General features: G+C 46.3%; 1 protein-coding gene across 1 annotated transcript in view; it reads right to left on the reverse strand.

Moving 5' to 3' along the window:
- The window catches only part of ITGA2B (integrin subunit alpha 2b), a 107,585-nt gene extending 86,368 nt beyond the window's left edge, over positions 1 to 21,217 (reverse strand). Inside the window, exons 1-2 of the mRNA XM_077252590.1 lie at positions 21,123 to 21,217; positions 20,767 to 20,928 (exon numbers count right to left, since the gene is read on the reverse strand). Of these exons, the coding sequence (XP_077108705.1) occupies positions 20,767 to 20,909 (143 nt within the window). The 5' untranslated portion in view covers positions 20,910 to 20,928; positions 21,123 to 21,217. The remainder of the gene's footprint in view (positions 1 to 20,766; positions 20,929 to 21,122) is intronic.
- Between the last annotated feature and the right edge of the window lie 212 nt (positions 21,218 to 21,429).

The raw sequence follows: 21,429 nt of genomic DNA on the forward strand, positions 1-21,429 counted from the left end.
ATAATCAAGGTCAGTTTAGGCCTGGTCATTAAAGGGTTAACAATCCCAACCACAACAGTGTGCAAAAAATGAACTCTCGTGCACATAACCAGACACAAGCTAATTTTATAGGAAGCAGTTTTTCAGAGAATGGAAAGAAATGAGTCCTGGAACAAGCCAATAGAAATACCAGGAGAAAATACGATTTCATGCTCTAATCATATACACGGGTATAAATGTACTGTCCTGGGCACCTTTTTACATGTAGGGCGTAGTATCCCCTTACGCCAAGGTGTTGGGTATAGGTCACTTTGTCACCGGGGTACAAATGACAGTCAGGGTGTCCCCTTAAGGCTGTGTGCAAACGTTTAGGAATTTTCGCGTTTTTTTCGTGTGTTTTTGCTATCTCTCCTCCAGGCCCTGGGAACCATATCATTGTTTAAAAAAAGTATTAAAAAATAGTGATATTCTCATCTTCCGGCGACCTGCACAGCTTTCCCGCTCAGCTTTCCCGCTCCTCGCGATGCTCCCGTTCCCAATAATGCTTTGCGAAAATGACCTGTGATGACATAGTGGTCTCGCTAGACCGCTACGGCATCTGGGGTCATGCCGCAAAGCATTACTGGGACCGGAGCATCGCGAGGAGCGGGAAAGGCTGCCATTCTCCGGATTAGGGATTCTTTCCATGCGGTCACCGCTGTCATCTGGGTCAGTAGAAGTTGCTGGGCCAGCTCCTCCATCTCCGCGGCGAGGAGCTCCAGGTCCATGGTAGGTTTCAGGTCCGAGGTTTCTTGCCGCTGCGGACCGGGGACATCTCTACAGGTGTTTGTAGTTTCTGGCGGCTCTCCATAGCTGTCCACCAATGTCTCGACCAGGTAGAGTGCAGCCATGCTACTGCTACGCTCTCCCGCATCTCTCTCCATCACGCGTCCAGGGCTTTTATGGCGGTGCCTCCCGCACTTTCCCACCAGCCATCTCTGGGGGCGGTGCCGTCCTGGGGATGGACATGAGATCTTATCAGTAACAGCCTCCATCTCCTATCAGTAATGGGGAAGTCTGTCTGCACTGAATACAGATTTTACCTCAGAATTGAGAATTTTGATAATGACAGATCAATTTTGACAAAGAAAGAATATCTACTATATAATTGTCTAAGGGTACTTCCGTCTGTCTGTCTTTCTGTCTGTTGCGGTTATTCGTTCGCTGATTGGTCTCGCCAGCTGCCTGTCATCGCTGCCGCGACCAATCAGCGATGCGCACAGTCCGGAAAAAAATGGCCGCTCCTTACTCCCCGCACTCACTGCCCGGCGCCCGCATACACCCCTCCGGTCACCGCTCACACAGGGTTAATGCCAGCGGTAACGGACCGCGTTATGCCGCGGGTAACGCACTCCGTTACTGCCGCTATTAACCCTGTGTGTCCCCAACTTTGTACTATTGACGCTGCCTATGCGGCATCAATAGTACAAAATGTAATGTTAAAAATAATAAATAAATTAAAAAAACCTGCTATACTCACCCTCTGTAGTCTGCTGAGCCGCTCGCGCCGCCCGCCATCTTCCGTTGCAGGTTGCGGTGGCAAAGATGGTATGGCAGAAGGACCTGCCATGACGTCACGGTCATGTGACCGCGACGTCATCACAAGTCCTGCGCGCCTGCGAGGAATGGACCTGACGTGACATCACGGTCATGTGACCGCTACACGGTCATGTGACCGCGACGTCATCACAGGTCCTGCGCTCAGACCAACCCTGGGACCGGAAGCTGCCGTGGACTACAAGGGGCTCTCGGAAAGGTGAGTATATGTTCATTTTTTTTTTTTAACCTGTGACAAACGTGGCTGGGCAATATACTACGTGACTGACCATTATACTACGTGGCTCTGTGCTGTATACTACTTCGCTGTGCAATATACTACGTGGCTCTGTGCTGTATACTACGGCGCTGAGCAATATACTACGTCGCTGGGCAATATACTACGTCGCTGGGCAATATACTACGTGACTTGGCAATATACTACGTGCCTGGACAATATACTACGTGGCTGGGCAATATACTACGTGGCAGTGCAATATACTACGTGACTGGGCAATATACTACGTGACTGGGCATTATACTATGTGACTGGGCAATATACTACGTGACTGGGCAATATACTACGTGGCTGGGCAATATACTACGTGGACATGCTTGTTCTAGAATACCCGATGCGTTAGAATCGGGCCACCATCTAGTATATATATAATCGCCAGTTGGGACTTCCGGCCGCTGTCCCCGAATCCCATAAGGCACTGCGGCAGTGTCACTTTCGGAGGCGCAGTTTATGGCCGCAAGTGACATACACGTCTCTGCTGTTCCCACGCAGGCGCAGTGAGGCTATGTGCACACGTCAGGATTTTATGAGGAAATTTCCTGAGCAAAACCGGAGATTTTCTGCATAAAATCCACACACGTTTTTCTCACGGTTTTGTAGCGTTTTTTGCGCGTATTTTGTGCCGATTTTTCGCGTTTTTTTCCGGAGCTTCCCAATTCAATAACTTAGTGGGAAATCCGCAAAAAATCCGCAAAATTAATGAACATGCTGTGTATTTTTCCGCATGCATTTTTTTTTGCGGAAAAATCCGCAACATGTGCACAAAAATTGCGGAATGCATTGGAAATGATGGGATGCATAATGTATGCGTTTTTTATGCATTTTTGCTTCAGAATACCGCTGATAAAACGTGAAAAATCCGGATGTGTGCACATACCCTGACAGCCGCGTCGTTACTACGCATGTGCGGGAATAGCGGTGATGTCTATGTCATTTGGGCCTGCGCAAAAATGCAAAAATGCAGAGGAATGATATAGAACAGATATGTTGGAAAGCGCAAACGGTGTGAGACATGTCCGCTGCTCCTGTCAGCACCACTAAGCATACACAGATGTTAATTTCACCGCACTCCCGATGCGATAGCATTGGGCCTATTTCTAGTATTATATATTACAAAGTTGCTTATTTTCACATGTACTATTGATTTATAAACTAAAAATTAAAACAATGTCAAAATGTTTGTCAGCTGATTGCATCTTTTATCTTTGGTATCTCCTCATGGAAACCAGGGATGTGCAGCTGGCAATAATGCAAATTGTATGTAGTAACAATCATTTGTCTTTGTAGAATTTCCTCAATGCTAATTGCTCCACATAAATAGATTGCCGATTGGAGATTGTTTCAGCCAGGAAATTTGGCCTTTTTGAAAAGGAATCTTTAGTAGCTTCTTCTTAGGGTTATTCCTACAATTTAACAAGCTGCGTTTTGAGTCCAGCAGAGGTTGTCCATATCTGCTCCATTAACTATTAGACTTCCAGATAAAGCAGAATGCAACTTTTGTCTGTTTCCAGCAGTCCAGTAGACAATGAATGGAGATGAAGCATGCACACCACCGCTACATTCACCTGCGGCTCGGCAAGGCAAAGCCCTTAGTCTTCGTTTTGTTTTGCCACCTTAGAGCTTTTGAACCAGAGCCTCGTTTTTCATATACGGTAGTTATAAACACAAGTTACGATAGTACGATAGTCAAACCTTACAATGGTAGTCCCAAAACCATCTAATATTGCAGCTTGAGAGAATAATATTTTGACTTGCTGTGTCATAAAGAGGTGTATCTAGGTTTTCTGGCACACGGGGCAAGAATTCAGCTTGGCCCCCCCCCCCCCCCCACCCACCCCACTCAAGCATATATGCGATTTGCACACTTAGGGCCCCTTTCCACTTGCGAGGAAAACGGACGAGTGCAATACGATAAAAAATCGGATTGCACTTGGACCAATGTTATTTAATAGGTGTCTTTTCATTTGCGATTTTTTTCTCAGCCAAAATCGTACTGAGAAAAATCTGGGTCGGCTGAGAAAAAAATTGCAGCATGCTGCGTATTGCTGCGATTCTCGGACAAGACTCGCCAATGCAAGTCAATGGGTGCGAGAAAAAAATCGCACAGCACTCGCACCATGCGAGTTCTGTCCGATTTTTACGCACCGGTGTCCTTTGAAAAGCCGGTAATTCAGCGCGGTGTACAGTAAAATCACACTGACAGGTTAGAATAGAGTAGATATATACACATAGAATGTGTATATATACATATATACAGTATATGTCAGTGAGACACCTACACTCACCGGCCACTTTATTAGGTACACCATGCTAGTAACGGGTTGGACCCCCTTTTGCCTTCAGAACTGCCTCAATTCTTCGTGGCATAGATTCAACAAGGTGCTGGAAGCATTCCTCAGAGATTTTGGTCCATATTGACATGATGGCATCACACAGTTGCCGCAGATTTGTCGGCTGCACATCCCAAAGATGCTCCATACAAGGCAGGATGGATCCATGCTTTCATGTTGTTTACGCCAAATTCTGACCCTACCATCCGAATGTCGCAGCAGAAATCGAGACTCATCAGACCAAGCAACGTTTTTCCAATCTTCTACTGTCCAATTTCGATGAGCTTGTACAAATTGTAGCCTCAGTTTCCTGTTCTTAGCTGAAAGGAGTGGTACCCGGTGTGGTCTTCTGCTGCTGTAGCCCATCTGCCTCAAAGTTCGACGCACTGTGCGTTCAGAGATGCTCTTAGGCCTACCTTGGTTGTAACGGGTGGCGATTTGAGTCACTGTTGCCTTTCTATCAGCTCGAACCAGTCTGCCCATTCTCCTCTGACCTCTGGCATCAACAAGGCATTTCCGCCCACAGAACTGCCGCTCACTGAATTTTTTTTCTTTTTCGGACCATTCTCTGTAAACCCTAGAGATGGTCGTGCGTGAAAATCCCAGTAGATCAGCAGTTTCTGAAATACTCAGACCAGCCCTTCTGGCACCAACAACCATGCCACGTTCAAAGGCACTCAAATCACCTTTCTTCCCCATACTGATGCTCGGTTTGAACTGCAGGAGGTTGTCTTGACCATGTCTACATGCCTAAATGCACTGAGTTGCCGCCATGTGATTGGCTGATTAGAAATTAAGTGTTAACAAGAAGTTGGACAGGTGTACCTAATAAAGTGGCCAGTGAGTGTATATATGTATATTTATATTTAATGCAGCGCTAGATAGCATAAAAGCCGCTAATTCAATTGCCGGCTTTTTCTTTCTCTTTCACAAACCCGACAGGATATGAGACATGGTTTACATACAGTAAACTATCTCATATCCCTTCTTTTATTACATATTCCTCTTCACTAATGTAAGAAGTGTCTGTGTGTCAAATTTGGGCCCTCTAGCTATGAAATGAAAGGGTTAAATCGCGGAAATAATTGGCGGTGGTTCCCGCGCAATTTTCTCCGCCAGAGTGGTAAAGCCAGTGACTGAGGGCAGATATTAATAGCCTAGAGAGGGTCCATGGTTATTGGCCCCCCTGGCTACAAACATCTGCCCCCAGCCACCCCAGAAAAGGCACATCTGGAAGATGCGCCTATTCTGGCACTTGGCCACTCTCTTCCCACTCCCGTGTAGCGGTGGGATATGGGGTAATGAAGGGTTAATGTCACCCTGCTATTGTAAGGTGACATTAAGCCAGATTAATAATGGAGAGGCGTCATAGCTTTTATGCTATCTAGCGCTGAATTAAATATAAATATACATATATAGGTGTCTCACTGACATATATATATGTATATATACACATTCTATGTGTATATATCTATTCTATTCTAACCTGTCAGTGTGATTTTACTGTACACAGCACTGATTTGCCGGCTTTTCAAAGGACACCGGTGCGTTAAAATCGGACAGCAATACGGATGTCATACGGATGTTGCGATAAAAAATCGCTTGACACTTGCATGACACTCACATGACACTCGCATGACAATCGCATGATTTTCCTCCGTTTTTTCGGTCCGTTAATCGGACCGTTTTTTCTCTCGCAAGTGGAAAGGGACCCTTAGTCACGTGCCGACAAGCTGCTCGCCCTAATTAAATGTTCAGTGAAAAACTGAGAGAAGCCAGAAGAGGAGCTCATTATCACATACAGTGTTCATATGAGTAAAGCTGCCATGTGATGACTGCTGGAACCAGCAAGCAGAGATGAATCCTGACAGTGAGGATATTACATGCTGTTAGGATTGGCTGCAGGGCTTAATTTTATAATTAAAGTGTGCATCCAGGTTTGAGATGAAAATCTGCAATCACTATAGGTGGCTGCAGGATTCTGAATTCTCACAGTGCGTGCACAGCACACATTTAGGCTATGTGTGCACGTTGAGTATTTGCTTGCAGAAATTTCTGCAAGGCTTCTGCATCTCTTGGCAAGCAAAATACTGCAGAAAAACATGCTTTTTTAGGAGCATTTTTGCAGCGTTTTTGTACAGCAATGAAGGCTTTTTTGAGCTAAATAAAGATATTTAAAATAAAGTTTTGTGATACCATTTCTTGTTTGAACACCACCTTTTTCATGCTGATGCAGTAGCATCAGGGTAATGGAATAAGGGCTTGTTCACACGATCCTTTTTTCGCTGCGGATTTTTCAGGTCCTGATATGTGAAACCCGCAGTGCAAAACCTGCGTTGGTTTCCACTGCGGTTTTCAGTCCTTTTTCTACTGCGGATTCCACTGCGGGTTTCCAGCTGCATTTTCCTATTGGTGCAGGTGGAAACCCGCTGCGGAATCCGCAGACAGAATTTACATGGTACTTCTTTTTTTCCGCTGAAAATCCGCTCTGATTTTCAAGCCGAAAAAAGGATAGTCGGCACACCGGATTTCGTTTTCCATAGGGTAACATTGTACTGTGCCCTGCATGGAAAACGTCTGCGGATCCGCAGCTGCAAATCCGCTGCGGATCCGCAGCGAAAAAAGGATCGTGTGAACATAGCCTTAGGGTTTGGTGTCGGCAGCTGTCAATGACACCTACTGTAGCTCTAGACTTAGTAATGAAAAGGTGTTAAGGTACCGTCACACTCAGCAACTTTGCAATGAGAACGACAACAATCCGTGACGTTGCAGCGTCCTATATAGCGATCTCGTTGTGTTTGACACGCAGCAGCGATCTGGATCCCGCTGTGCCATCGCTGGTCGGAGCTAGAAGTCCAGAACTTTATTTCGTCGCTAGGTCGGCATGTATCGTCATGTTTGGCATCAAAAGCAACGACGCCAGCAATGCCAGACATGGAGCTATCAACCAGCGAGAACGATAAGTGAGTCGCCGTTACGTCCCTGGATCGCTCCTGCATTTTTCTGGAGTTGCTGTGTTTGACGTCTCTACAGCGACCTAAACAGCGACGCTGCAGCGATCTAGTTTAGGTCGGCTCGTTGTCTAGATCGCCGCAGCGTCGCTGAGTGTGATGGTACCTTAAGCCAGACACCCTCATTACTAAGCCGATAAGTAAACACATATAAACAAACCTACACACACATTGTCACCAGCCCATGTAGGAGCGTTAACAGAACAAACGTACATAGCCTGTAACCAGACAGCAACTGTTAATTTTAAAGAAAAAAAATGAAAAAAAATTGTGTGGACTCCCGCGCAATTTTAAGAACCAATAGAGGTAAAGCTGAGGGCTGTGGTTAATATTCTGGGAAGGAGCCAATAGCCATAAAGGTTCCCAGGCTATTAATATCAGCTTACAGCTGTTTGCTTAGACAAAAAAATTTACATAGGGTCCCCTTAAAAATCTAACCAGCAAAGGCCATGCACACAGTTGCGGGCTGATATTAATAGCCTAGGAAGGGGCCGTGAATATTGGCCCCTCCCAGACTAAAAACATCAGTTCTCAGCCACCCCAGAAAAGGCGCATCTATAAGATGCGCCAAATTTGGCACTTAGACTCGCTCTTCCCACTTGCCCTGTTGTTATGATCCGGTGACCGTGGAGCCGCATGAGAGACTTTCTCAGGAGTAGGTGGTACCTGTACTGACCGCAAACCCTAAACTAACACCGCAACTAGAAGTAGCCGTGGAATGTACCTAACAAGTCCTAGACACCTCGACACAGCCGGAGGACTAAATACCCCTATAGATGGAAATGGGAATTCTATCTTGCCTCAGAGCAGAACCCCAAAGGATAGGCAGCCCCCCACAAGTATTGACTGTGAGTATAAGAGGAAAGACACACGCAGGCAGAAAAACAGGATTTAGCAAAAGAGGCACTTCTAGCTAAATAGAAAAGGACAGGACAGAATTCTAAGTGGTCAGTATTAAAATCCTAAAAATATCCACAGCAGATAATACAAATATTCTACATTTAACTAAAGACATAGAAAGTATATCTGCATCTCCTGAGAATCCAGCATGACTGAAAAATCCAAACAAAGTCTAAGCTGGCCAAAAACACAATGAATTGCACTGAATTGCAAAGCACACTGCATGTGTGCACAGAGACAAAAACCCAGACACTTATCTTAGCTGAATTGGCAGCAGGGCATGAGGAGCCAGCGAGAGATGCAATCCCTCCAGATACAATGGACAACTGGCAAAGACTCATGGATCCTGCAAACCTAAATACCTAGTAGAACTGCAATCAGCAGAAACACCTGCCCTGGATTACAACCCCAAGACAACTGCACTACCACCAACAACCACCGGAGGGAGCCCAAGAGCAGAATTCACAACCCCTGTAGCGGTGGCAAGTGGGTTCATATTTGTGGGGTTTATGTCACCTTTGTATTGTCAGGTGACATCAAGCCCACAGGTTAGTAATGGAGAGGCGTCTATAAGACACCTATCCATTAGTAACCCCATAGTGATATTGTAAATAAAGACACAGACATCCAGAATAAAGTCCTTTATTTGAAATAATGACACCGACTCCTTTAATAATCTTAATCAAACCATACTCACCAAACGCCAAATCCACCAAAGCCAATGTCTCCTGCAACAAAAAGAAAATAATAAATCACAGTAAGGCTGCTGTCACACTAGCAGTATTTGGTCAGTATTTTACATCAGTATTTGTAAGCCAAAACCAGTAGTGGGTGGTAAAAACAGAAGTGGAGCATATGTTTCTATTGTACTTTTCCTCCAATTGTTCCACTCCTGGTTTTGGCTTACAGATACTGATGTAAAATACTGACCAAATACTGCTAGTGTGACGGCAGCCTAATTCTCACCTATCCGCAGAGAAGATAATCCATAATGTCCCAAGACGATCGTGATCACTCTGAGAGCAGTCACATTACTAATGTGACTGCTCTCAAAGACAGCCGGCGATACACTGACATGAGGTAATGACATGAGGTGATCGCTCTTGCAATGTACCACTGAGCTGCCGTGAGAGAGTTCACCGGAGTTCATCAGCTGATCTCCCTTACGGCACCACTGCTGCATGGGAGAGTTCTCATGCAGCGGTGCCATAAGTGAGAGAACCAGAGCTGATGAACTCTGGTGAACTCTCACTGCAGCTTAGTGATACACTGTGGGAGTGTTTACCTCCTGTCAGTGTATCACCGGCGACTGGTTAGAACAGTCACATCTCCCGGTGTGATTGTTCTACATGTGAGATCGCCGTGCGACACTTGGGATTACGTGGACTATGGCGAACAGGTGAGAATATGTTGGTTTATTATTTTACATTACTTCTAGGAGACGAGGGCATCAGGGATTTGGTGTTAGGTCAGTATAATGGATTTTTATTTTTATTTGAATGTGTATATAATTTTACTTTTTTTTTTTAACTGTGAGCACAGGCGCCGGCAGATGAGACTACGTCTCCCATCAGTGGCCCCTGCCCACGCCTGTGGGTCACAATCACAGCTGAGGGGTCATGCTGACATCTGACCAGGGCCGGCGTTAGAGGCAGGCAGATGAAGAAGCTGCCTAGGGCCCCCACTCTTCCAGGGGCCCCTAGCCAGTGGTGTGCCGCTATGGGGCCCCTGAGTAAGAGGGGCCCGGCTCTGACCCCCCTGCATCGTACATTCAACTGAAAGCGGTGATGGAGGAAAGTGCATCACATGACACTCCCTCTTCCATCACTCACCCTCTGCCTCTGACTCAGCGCGTGTGCCAGCAGTGGAGCTGATGAGACGCTCTGCAGAAGCCAGAGCAGTAGACGAGTGAGGAGGAGAGGTAAGTATTGTGTGTGTCTGTCTGTGTCTGCTGCACTTTACTGTGAATGTGGGGTGGCTGCATTATACTGTGTGTGGGGGGGTTGCATTATACTGTGTGGGAGGACTGCACTATACTGTGCATGTGAGGGGCTGGACTATACTGTGTGGGGGGAATGCACTATACTGTGTGTGTATGTGGGGGCTGCATTATACTGTGTGGGAGGGACTGCATTATACTGTGTGTGGAAGGACTGCATTATACTGTGTGTGGGGGGCTGCATTATACTGTGAGAGGGAGCTGCATTATGCTGTGTGTGGGGGTCTGCATTATACTATATGTGTGTGTGGGGGCTGCATTATGCTGTGTGTGGGGAGCTGCATTATACTGTGTGTTGGGGGCTGTATTATACTGTGTGTGGGGGGCTGCATTATTATTATTATTATTATTATTTATTATTATAGCGCCATTTATTCCATGGTGCTTTACATGTGAGGAGGGGTATACATAATAAAAACAAGGACAATAATCTTAAACAATACAGGTCACAACTGATACAGGAGGAGAGAGGACCCTGCCTGCGAGGGCTCACAATCTACAAATATACTGTGTGGGGGGCTGCATGATACTGTGAGTTGGAGGCTGCATTATACTGTGTGTTGGGGTGCTGCAGTGCACTGTGTGGGGGGGCTGCACTATACTGTATGTGTGTATGTTTGTTGGGGGCTGCTTTATACCCTGAGGGGGTTGCTTTATACTTTGAGGGGGCTGCATTATAATATGTGTGTGGGGGGCTGCATTATACTGTGTGTGTGGGGGGCTCCACTATACTGTGTGGGGGGCTACACCATACTTTGTGTGTGTGTTTGTGGGGGAGGCTGCATTATACTGTGTGCGTGGGGCTGCATTATACTCAAAGGGGCTGCATTATCCTCTATGAGGAGGGTTGCAGTATACTCTGAGGAGGCTGCAGTATACTCTATGAGGGGGGCTGCAGTATACTCTGAGGGGGCTGCATTATACTGTGTGGGGGGGCTGCATTATAATGTGTGGAGGGCTGCATTATACTGAGTGTGTGGGCTGTATTATAATGTATGTGTGGGGGGCTGCATTATACTGTGAGCTGGGGGCTGCATTATACTGTGTGTTGGGGGCTGCATTATACTGTGTGTGGGGGCTGCATTATACTGTGTGTTGGGGGGCTGCAGTACACTCACTGTGTGTGGGGGGCTGCACTATACTGTATGTGTGTATGTTTGGGGGGCTGCATAATACCCTGAGGGGGCTGCTTTATACTCTAAGGGGGCTGCATTATACTCTGAAGGGGCTGTATTATACTGTGTGTGGGGCTGCATTATACTGTGAGGGGGCTGCACTGTACTTCGTGTGTGTGTGAGGGAGGCTGATTTATACTGTGTGTGGGAGGGGTAGCATTATACTCTGGGGGCTGCATTATACTGTGTGTGGGGCTGCATTATACTCTGAGGGGGCTGCATTATGCTCTATGAGGGGGGCTGCTGTATACCCTGAGGGGGGCTGCATTATACTCTGGGGGGGCTTCATTATACTCTGAGTGGGCTGCATTATGCTGTATGAGGGGGTGCAGTATATTCTATGATGGCGACTGCAGTATACTCTGAGGGGGCCTGCATTATACTCTCTAAAAACCACGGGGAGTGCATTTTACTATATGTACTGTATGGGACCTGCATTATACTGTATCGAGGACTATCTGTAACTATCCTTCTTTCTCAGCCGGAGTAAGGGTATGTGCCCACGATCAGTAAATGCTGCGGGTTGCATGCTGTGTACTTGTGCAGCGTCTAGATGTTACAGCATAGTGTATGGGATTTCAAGAAATCCCATGCCCACTATGTGTGCACAGACGCCCGCGGATTACCTGCGGAGACGGACATGTGGTGCGTCTTTCCAAACTGCAGCATGTCTATTTATCTTACGTAGACGCAAGCCTCCACAAGATAAATTTCACCCGTACAATGTATTGGATACGGTGAATCCGCACAGTTCAATGAACTCATTCGGATTCACCTGCGTTCAATATCCAGCAGCGGACATGCCCTGCGTCCAGAGTGCTGCCAATTACTGAACGTATGCACATACCCTAAAGAGGCCGGGAAACAAGCGTCGAATGACTTCAATATTGTCGATCGTGCTCGTTTAACAGCATGAACTCAGCCCATGTAAATACAACAGAAATGTTTCTGTGTGATGGTGCACTATGTGAGCATTTGGGGCCCCACTTTAAACTTTTGCCCAGGGCCCCACTTTGTCTAAAACCGGCCCTATATCTGACAGCATGATCCCGCAGTTCTCTGACAGACAGTACCAGTGTTAACGTTACTGCGGGTCGCAGTCACAGCTGAGGGGTCACGCTGACATCTGACAGCATGACCCCGCAGCGCTGTGACCGACGGTCTTACTTGCGGTAGTCTTACCACTGATAAGACTCACCACGCCGGTGTTTCCCACGCTGTCACACAGATGACAGAGTGGGAAACACTATAGGAAGACAGTAAAACGCAAAAACAAAAACTCAGCAAATCCGCAACATTTTTATACCTGCGTTTTTTCTGCGGATTTGACTGACTCATTTGAAATCAATGGGTGAAAAACGCTACAGAAACGCACAAAGAATTGACATGCTGAAGAAAAAAACGCACTGCAAATACACACGGAAATTTACTGATCATGTGCACCACACTTCAGGATTGTCATTGAATTACCTTGCATAAGGATTCCATTGCGTTTTTGGACTATTTCCGCGCAGAAAAAACTCTGCGAAAACGCATTGTGTGCATATAGTCTTAGGATTCTCCCTTGATACTTCTGGCCACATTCTAACTAGACGTGCCCCGCCTTGCTCAATTCATTTTTATTGAGTGAAGCCACGTATGTCTAGTCAGCACCTGACCACATGTATGCAAATCACCGGTACCAGAGAAACCAGACAGTGAGCAGGGTGCACAGTGAGAATTCAGAAGTCTGCAGTCACGTAGAATGACTGCAGACTTATCACAAACTTGGGCAACCCCTTTAATGCTCCTAACATAAATAAAAATATGAGATAGTATCACAAATTTTTTTTTACATCCAGGTACCTTATAGATGATTCTGGAGTCGTTCTCTTTCTTTTCTTCTTCATCTTGACCAGACTTCATGAGTTTTCTGATCCTCAGCCTTCTCTACAGATCTCCATCTTCTCCGGTCTTGTGCAGCACATCCCCACACAATGCCCTGTGTCCCAAATAAAAATATTTGCCCTAAGCTGAGCCCCTATATTCCCTGCACACAATATGACCTCATGCTATCCTTCTTATACATGCTCTCCACCCTGCTCCCTCCTTTCCATACTGGGTCCCTTCTTCACACTGTTCTCTCACACTGAGTCCCCCCTATAGGGCCCAGTCTCTAAACTGTGCCCCCTCACCACGCCCCCCCCCCCTTGGTATACTGTCACCTCCTGGCTGTGCCCTTACACTGTTGCCCCATGCTACACCCCCCACACTACTCAGTCTATTTTATGCCCACTCACACTTTTCCCCCCATACTGTCTCCTCTCATGTTTTCCCCTCCCTCTGCATACATTTACCCTCTCGGTTTCCATCCTGCCTCCTCACACATCCCTTTGACTGACCATACTTTGTCAGCACACATCCCATCACCCCCTATATGGTATCCTCATACATTTTCCCATCTCTCCTCATACAGTGTCCGCACCCATACCACCACTCACCATACTGTGTCTGCACCCTTCCCCCATACATGCTCCCCATCTCATACCTTCCTCCTAATATTGTGTCTTCAAATTTCTCCCGCTCCCCATATTGTGCCTGCACCTGTCACTTCCTTGGTACCCAAATTTGTTTCCTCAAATCATTACACGAAATCTCACCCAGCCCCATTACACTAAAAAAAAACCAGCAAAGTAAATCTCCCCATACAGTAAATACCCGTCTCTCACACACACAGTGAATACCCCCCACACAAACATACAGTAAATATCTACACACAGTAAATACCCCACACACAGTAAATGCCCCCACACACAGTAATTACCCCACCGCACACACACAGCAAATATTCCCCCTCCCCCACACAGCAAAAAACCACACACACATTAAATGCACCACCCCCCAGTAAACACCACCCAGTAAATATCTCCCCTATCTTTGGTGTCTTCAACTCCACTAATGTGGAGCATTTACCACCCATCTGCGCCTCTGCAGCACCGGCGAGTAACATCAGCAGTGTGATCACATGACATGATCACACTGCTGGCGTCACTTTGACTCGACGGTCAGTGTTGTGAATTTGCTTTTTGCTCCCTCTAGTGGTTACTAGTTTTTTGACTCTGGTTTTTCTGTCATTCCTTTTATCCGCACCTGGGTCGTTAGTTAGGGGTGTTGCTATATAAGCTCCCTGGACCTTCAGTTCAATGCCTGGCAACGTAGTTATCAGAGCTAGTCTGCTGTGCTCTTGTCTACTGATCCTGGTTCCAGTTATATCAGCTAAGTCTGCCTTTTGCTTTTTGCTATTTGTTTTGGTTTTGTATTTTTGTCCAGCTTGTTCCAAATCTATATCCTGACCTTTGCTGGAAGCTCTAGGGGGCTGGTGTTCTCCCCCCGGACCGTTAGACGGTTCGGGGGTTCTTGAATTTCCAGTGTGGATTTTGATAGGGTTTTTGTTGACCATATAAGTTACCTTTCTTTATTCTGCTATCAGTAAGCGGGCCTCTCTGTGCTAAACCTGGTTCATTTCTGTGTTTGTCATTTCCTCTTACCTCACCGTCATTATTTGTGGGGGGCTTCTATCCAGCTTTGGGGTCCCCTTCTCTGGAGGCAAGAAAGGTCTTTGTTTTCCTCTACTAGGGGTAGCTAGATTCTCCGGCTGGCGCGTGTCATCTAGAATCAACGTAGGAATGATCCCCGGCTACTTCTAGTGTTGGCGTTAGGAGTAGATATATGGTCAACCCAGTTACCACTGCCCTATGAGCTGGATTTTTGTATTCTGCAGACTTCCACGTTCCTCTGAGACCCTCGCCATTGGGGTCATAACAGTTTGCCAGGCCAGTATTAAATGTTTAATGCATTGCAGAAGAGGGATTATAAGAAAGAAGATTCTGAGTTTTTTTTTTTCTCCTTCCCCTTTACCTCAGAGTGGCTATGCTTGCTGCAGACATGAATGTCCAGACCTTGATTACAAGTGTGGACCAGCTGGCTACTCGTGTGCAGGGCATACAAGACTATGTTATCAGAAATCCTAGGTCAGAACCTAAAATACCGATTCCTGAACTGTTTTCCGGAGACAGGTTTAAGTTTAGGAATTTCGTGAATAATTGTAAATTGTTTTTGTCCCTGAGACCCTGTTCATCAGGAGATTCTGCTCAGCAAGTAAAAATTGTTATTTCGTTCTTACGGGGCGACCCTCAGGATTGGGCTTTTTCGCTGGCGCCAGGAGATCCGGCATTGGCTGATCTTGATGCGTTTTTTCTGGCGCTCGGTTTACTTTATGAGGAACCCAATCTTGAGATTCAGGCAGAAAAGGCCTTGCTGTCTATGTCTCAGGGGCAGGACGAGGCTGAAGTGTATTGCCAAAAATTTCGGAAATGGTCCGTGCTGACACATTGGAACGAGTGTGCACTGGCCGCTAATTTTAGAAATGGCCTTTCTGAAGCCATTAAGAATGTTATGGTGGGTTTTCCCATTCCCACAGGTCTGAATGATACTATGGCACTGGCTATTCAAATTGACCGGCGGTTGCGGGAGCGCAAAACCGCAAATTCCCTCATGGTGTTGTCTGAACAGACACCTAATTCGGTGCAATGTGATAGAAAAACCGCAAATTCCCTCATGGTGTTGTCTGAACAGACACCTGATTTAATGCAATGTGATAGAATCCTGACTAGAAATGAGCGGAAAATTCATAGACGCCGGAATGGCTTGTGCTACTACTGTGGTGATTCTACACATGTTATCTCAGCATGCTCTAAACGTATAGCTAAGGTTGTTAGTCCTGTCACCGTTGGTAATTTGCAACCTAAATTTATTCTGTCTGTAACTTTGATTTGCTCACTGTCATCTTATCCTGTCATGGCGTTTGTAGATTCAGGTGCTGCCCTGAGTCTCATGGATCTCTCATTTGCTAAGCGCTGTGGATTTACTCTTGAACCATTAGAAAATCCTATTCCTCTTAGGGGTATTGATGCTACACCATTGGCAGCAAATAAACCGCAGTATTGGACTCAGGTTACCATGTGCATGACTCCTGAACACCGCGAGGTGATACGTTTCCTGGTTTTACATAAAATGCATGATTTGGTCGTTTTAGGGCTGCCATGGTTACAGACCCATAATCCAGTCCTGGACTGGAAGGCTATGTCAGTCTCAAGTTGGGGCTGTCGTGGTATTCATGAGGATTCCCTGCCTGTGTCTATTGCTTCTTCTACGCCTTCGGAAGTTCCGGAGTATTTGTCTGATTATCAGGATGTCTTCAGTGAGTCTGAGTCCAGTGCACTGCCTCCTCATAGGGACTGTGACTGTGCTATAGATTTGATCCCAGGCAGTAAATTTCCTAAGGGAAGACTGTTTAATCTGTCGGTACCTGAACATACCGCTATGCGTTCATATATCAAGGAGTCTCTGGAAAAAGGACATATTCGTCCGTCTTCTTCCCCTCTTGGTGCGGGATTCTTTTTTGTGGCAAAAAAGGACGGATCTTTGAGACCTTGTATTGATTATCGGCTTTTAAATAAGATCACTGTCAAATTTCAGTATCCTTTACCGCTGTTGTCTGACTTGTTTGCCCGGATTAAGGGTGCCAAGTGGTTCACCAAGATAGACCTTCGTGGTGCGTACAACCTTGTGCGCATTAAGCAAGGTGATGAATGGAAAACCGCATTCAATACGCCCGAAGGTCATTTTGAGTACTTGGTGATGCCTTTTGGGCTCTCCAATGCGCCTTCAGTTTTTCAGTCCTTTATGCATGACATTTTCCGGAAGTATCTGGATAAATTTTTGATTGTTTATCTGGATGATATTTTGTTTTTTTCTGATAATTGGGATTCGCATGTGGAGCAGGTCAGGTTGGTCTTTAAAATTTTGCGTGAAAATTCTTTGTTTGTCAAGGGCTCAAAGTGTCTCTTTGGTGTACAGAAGGTTCCCTTTTTGGGGTTCATTTTTTCCCCTTCTGCTGTGGAGATGGACCCAGTCAAGGTCCGAGCTATTCTTGATTGGACTCAGCCCTCGTCAGTTAAGAGTCTTCAGAAGTTCTTGGGCTTCGCTAACTTCTACCGTCGTTTTATCGCTAATTTTTCTAGCATTGTGAAACCTTTGACGGATATGACCAAGAAGGGCTCCGATGTAGCTAACTGGGCTCCTGCTGCCGTGGAGGCTTTCCAGGAGTTGAAACGCCGGTTTACTTCGGCGCCTGTTTTGTGCCAGCCTGACGTCTCACTTCCCTTTCAGGTTGAGGTGGATGCTTCGGAGATTGGGGCAGGGGCCGTTTTGTCGCAGAGAGGCCCTGGTTGCTCTGTTATGAAGCCTTGTGCCTTTTTCTCTAGGAAATTTTCGCCTGCCGAGCGAAATTATGATGTGGGCAATCGGGAGTTGTTGGCCATGAAATGGGCATTTGAGGAGTGGCGTCATTGGCTCGAGGGTGCTAAGCATCGTGTGGTGGTCTTGACTGATCACAAAAATCTGATGTATCTCGAGTCTGCTAAACGCCTTAATCCGAGACAGGCCCGCTGGTCATTGTTTTTCTCCCGCTTTGATTTTGTTGTCTCGTATTTACCAGGTTCAAAGAATGTGAAGGCCGATGCTCTTTCTAGGAGCTTTGTGCCTGATGCTCCTGGAGTCGCTGATCCTGTTGGTATTCTTAAAGATGGAGTTATCTTGTCAGCTATTTCTCCGGATCTGCGACGTGTGTTGCAGAGATTTCAGGCTGATAGGCCTGAGTCTTGTCCACCTGACAGACTGTTTGTCCCGGATAAGTGGACCAGCAGAGTCATTTCCGAGGTTCATTCCTCGGTGTTGGCAGGTCACCCGGGAATTTTTGGCACCAGAGATCTGGTGGCCAGGTCCTTTTGGTGGCCTTCCTTGTCAAGGGATGTGCGGTCATTTGTGCAGTCCTGTGGGACTTGTGCTCGAGCTAAGCCTTGCTGTTCTCGTGCCAGCGGTTTGCTCTTGCCCTTGCCTGTCCCGAAGAGACCTTGGACACATATCTCCATGGATTTCATTTCTGATCTTCCGCTATCTCAGGGCATGTCCGTTATCTGGGTGATATGTGATCGCTTCTCCAAGATGGTCCATTTGGTTCCTTTGCCTAAGCTGCCTTCCTCTTCCGATCTGGTTCCTGTGTTTTTCCAGAACGTGGTTCGTTTGCACGGCATCCCTGAGAATATTGTGTCAGACAGAGGATCCCAGTTCGTTTCCAGGTTCTGGCGATCCTTTTGTAGTAGGATGGGCATTGATTTGTCGTTTTCGTCTGCTTTCCATCCTCAGACTAATGGACAGACGGAGCGAACCAATCAGACTTTGGAGGCTTATTTGAGGTGTTTTGTCTCTGCTGATCAGGACGATTGGGTGACATTCTTGCCGTTGGCTGAGTTTGCCCTTAATAATCGGGCTAGTTCCGCCACCTTGGTTTCGCCTTTTTTCTGCAACTCTGGTTTCCATCCTCGCTTTTCTTCGGGTCATGTGGAGCCTTCTGACTGTCCTGGGGTGGATTCTGTGGTGGATAGGTTGCAGCAGATCTGGAATCATGTGGTGGACAACTTGAAGTTGTCACAGGAGAAGGCTCAGCGCTTTGCCAACCGCCGCCGCGGTGTGGGTCCCCGACTACGCGTTGGGGATTTGGTGTGGCTTTCTTCCCGCTTTGTTCCTATGAAGGTCTCCTCTCCCAAATTTAAACCTCGTTTTATTGGGCCTTACAAGATATTGGAAATCCTTAATCCTGTATCTTTTCGTCTGGATCTTCCTGTGTCGTTTGCTATTCACAATGTATTTCATAGGTCCTTGTTGCGGCGGTACATTGTGCCTGTAGTTCCTTCTGCTGAGCCTCCTGCTCCGGTGTTGGTTGAGGGCGAGTTGGAGTACGTGGTGGAGAAGATCTTGGATTCTCGCCTCTCCAGGCGGAGGCTTCAGTACCTGGTCAAGTGGAAGGGCTATGGTCAGGAGGATAATTCCTGGGTGGTCGCCTCTGATGTTCATGCGGCCGATTTAGTTCGTGCCTTTCATGCCGCTCATCCTGATCGCCCTGGTGGTCGTGGTGAGGGTTCGGTGACCCCTCACTAAGGGGGGGGTACTGTTGTGAATTTGCTTTTTGCTCCCTCTAGTGGTTACTAGTTTTTTGACTCTGGTTTTTCTGTCATTCCTTTTATCCGCACCTGGGTCGTTAGTTAGGGGTGTTGCTATATAAGCTCCCTGGACCTTCAGTTCAATGCCTGGCAACGTAGTTATCAGAGCTAGTCTGCTGTGCTCTTGTCTACTGATCCTGGTTCCAGTTATATCAGCTAAGTCTGCCTTTTGCTTTTTGCTATTTGTTTTGGTTTTGTATTTTTGTCCAGCTTGTTCCAAATCTATATCCTGACCTTTGCTGGAAGCTCTAGGGGGCTGGTGTTCTCCCCCCGGACCGTTAGACGGTTCGGGGGTTCTTGAATTTCCAGTGTGGATTTTGATAGGGTTTTTGTTGACCATATAAGTTACCTTTCTTTATTCTGCTATCAGTAAGCGGGCCTCTCTGTGCTAAACCTGGTTCATTTCTGTGTTTGTCATTTCCTCTTACCTCACCGTCATTATTTGTGGGGGGCTTCTATCCAGCTTTGGGGTCCCCTTCTCTGGAGGCAAGAAAGGTCTTTGTTTTCCTCTACTAGGGGTAGCTAGATTCTCCGGCTGGCGCGTGTCATCTAGAATCAACGTAGGAATGATCCCCGGCTACTTCTAGTGTTGGCGTTAGGAGTAGATATATGGTCAACCCAGTTACCACTGCCCTATGAGCTGGATTTTTGTATTCTGCAGACTTTCACGTTCCTCTGAGACCCTCGCCATTGGGGTCATAACAGGTCAGAGCTTCAATTGTACTCGTGTCTGTTAGACGCAAGTACTATTGAACACTGGGAGCCGGCGCGCTGCAGTTTCTCTGTGCCAGCTGTCAGATTGACAGCCGCATTAGGTGGCCTGACTGCACCCTCCTGCCGGCTGCGCCTGGGGCACATGCCCCGGTTGCTACTCCCTAGATACGCCTCTGGTGTCATACACCACCATGTTCCTGTTTCAGCAGACCGCCAGGGACTTTTGTCAGAAGCAAACTGGTTTTCAGACGTACCCCCAATGTATTCATTGATTTCAATTAGGCAAACGGAGTCTAAAATATAAAACTTTAGACTCAACTTGACCTCCTACTTGTCAACCCCAGTCTTTTTTGTCTGGCCCACTAGTATGGTAGGCTATACTATTGTCTCCACCAAAAAAGATGAACAACCACAGAAAAGAAGTCAGGCAGCAGAGTCCGAAATTTAACTTGAAGCAATAGAAACTTGAAGTAAAGCAGTGGACTCTACCTGCAAGCATTTTTGCACAATCGTACCAGATCTCCAACTTACCAATCTTTCAACACAAGTATTTCTTTTCCAAACATAATCAATAAACAGAGAATATTAGGAAACACACATTTCAGGCTACAACACAAAAGATCCCATTGGATTCCACCACAGAATACAGATGTGACACCAGGCTCAGAATCACCAAATGTACCTACCCCTTGTTTCCAGGCTCATAAATATCAATTGAAAATCCAAAGTAGCTGCCTTTGGGTCCAGAGAAGGTTTTGGGATTCTGGGTCTCCAGGTTCAAAGCATAAGTATACTGAAAGAGCTGGGGAAGAAGGAAGTACAGTAACATGGTGTCACCACTTCAAGATCTGCAACAAAAAAAAAAGGAAAATATTTTTTCTCCTCTTCTCTTCATAGTTGCACTCGACTTTCCAAAATATCATCCATTTATGAATGTCCCTGATGAGAAAGCTCCTCAGATACTGCCTTCCAGTACTAATCTACAATATTACAATACACATCCCAATATTGCCTAATATCCATGGCTCAGTTCTACACCTACCTCCAGCTATATTGTCATCAGCTCTCTTCTATAAATGTGACTGCGACAAAGCTCACTCATATTTTACACATCTTATCTCCAAGCTATTATGTTTCACCACTACTTCCTCTGTCAGGAAAATCACCCCTCCCCTCCACATCTAAATTTTCAAACATTTTTGTCATAGCAGCTTTTCCCTAATACCAGACATTGAGTAAGTTGATTCATGTTTAAATTCAGTGAAACTGAGTCATCCTGAGCAAGTGTCATTGTTCTCAGAAAGGCCAATTTATGCGAAAATATTATTTACATCAAACACACAGTGGAA

This window comes from Ranitomeya variabilis, chromosome 4 (assembly GCF_051348905.1).
Source record: "Ranitomeya variabilis isolate aRanVar5 chromosome 4, aRanVar5.hap1, whole genome shotgun sequence".
Classification (NCBI taxonomy): domain Eukaryota; kingdom Metazoa; phylum Chordata; class Amphibia; order Anura; family Dendrobatidae; genus Ranitomeya; species Ranitomeya variabilis.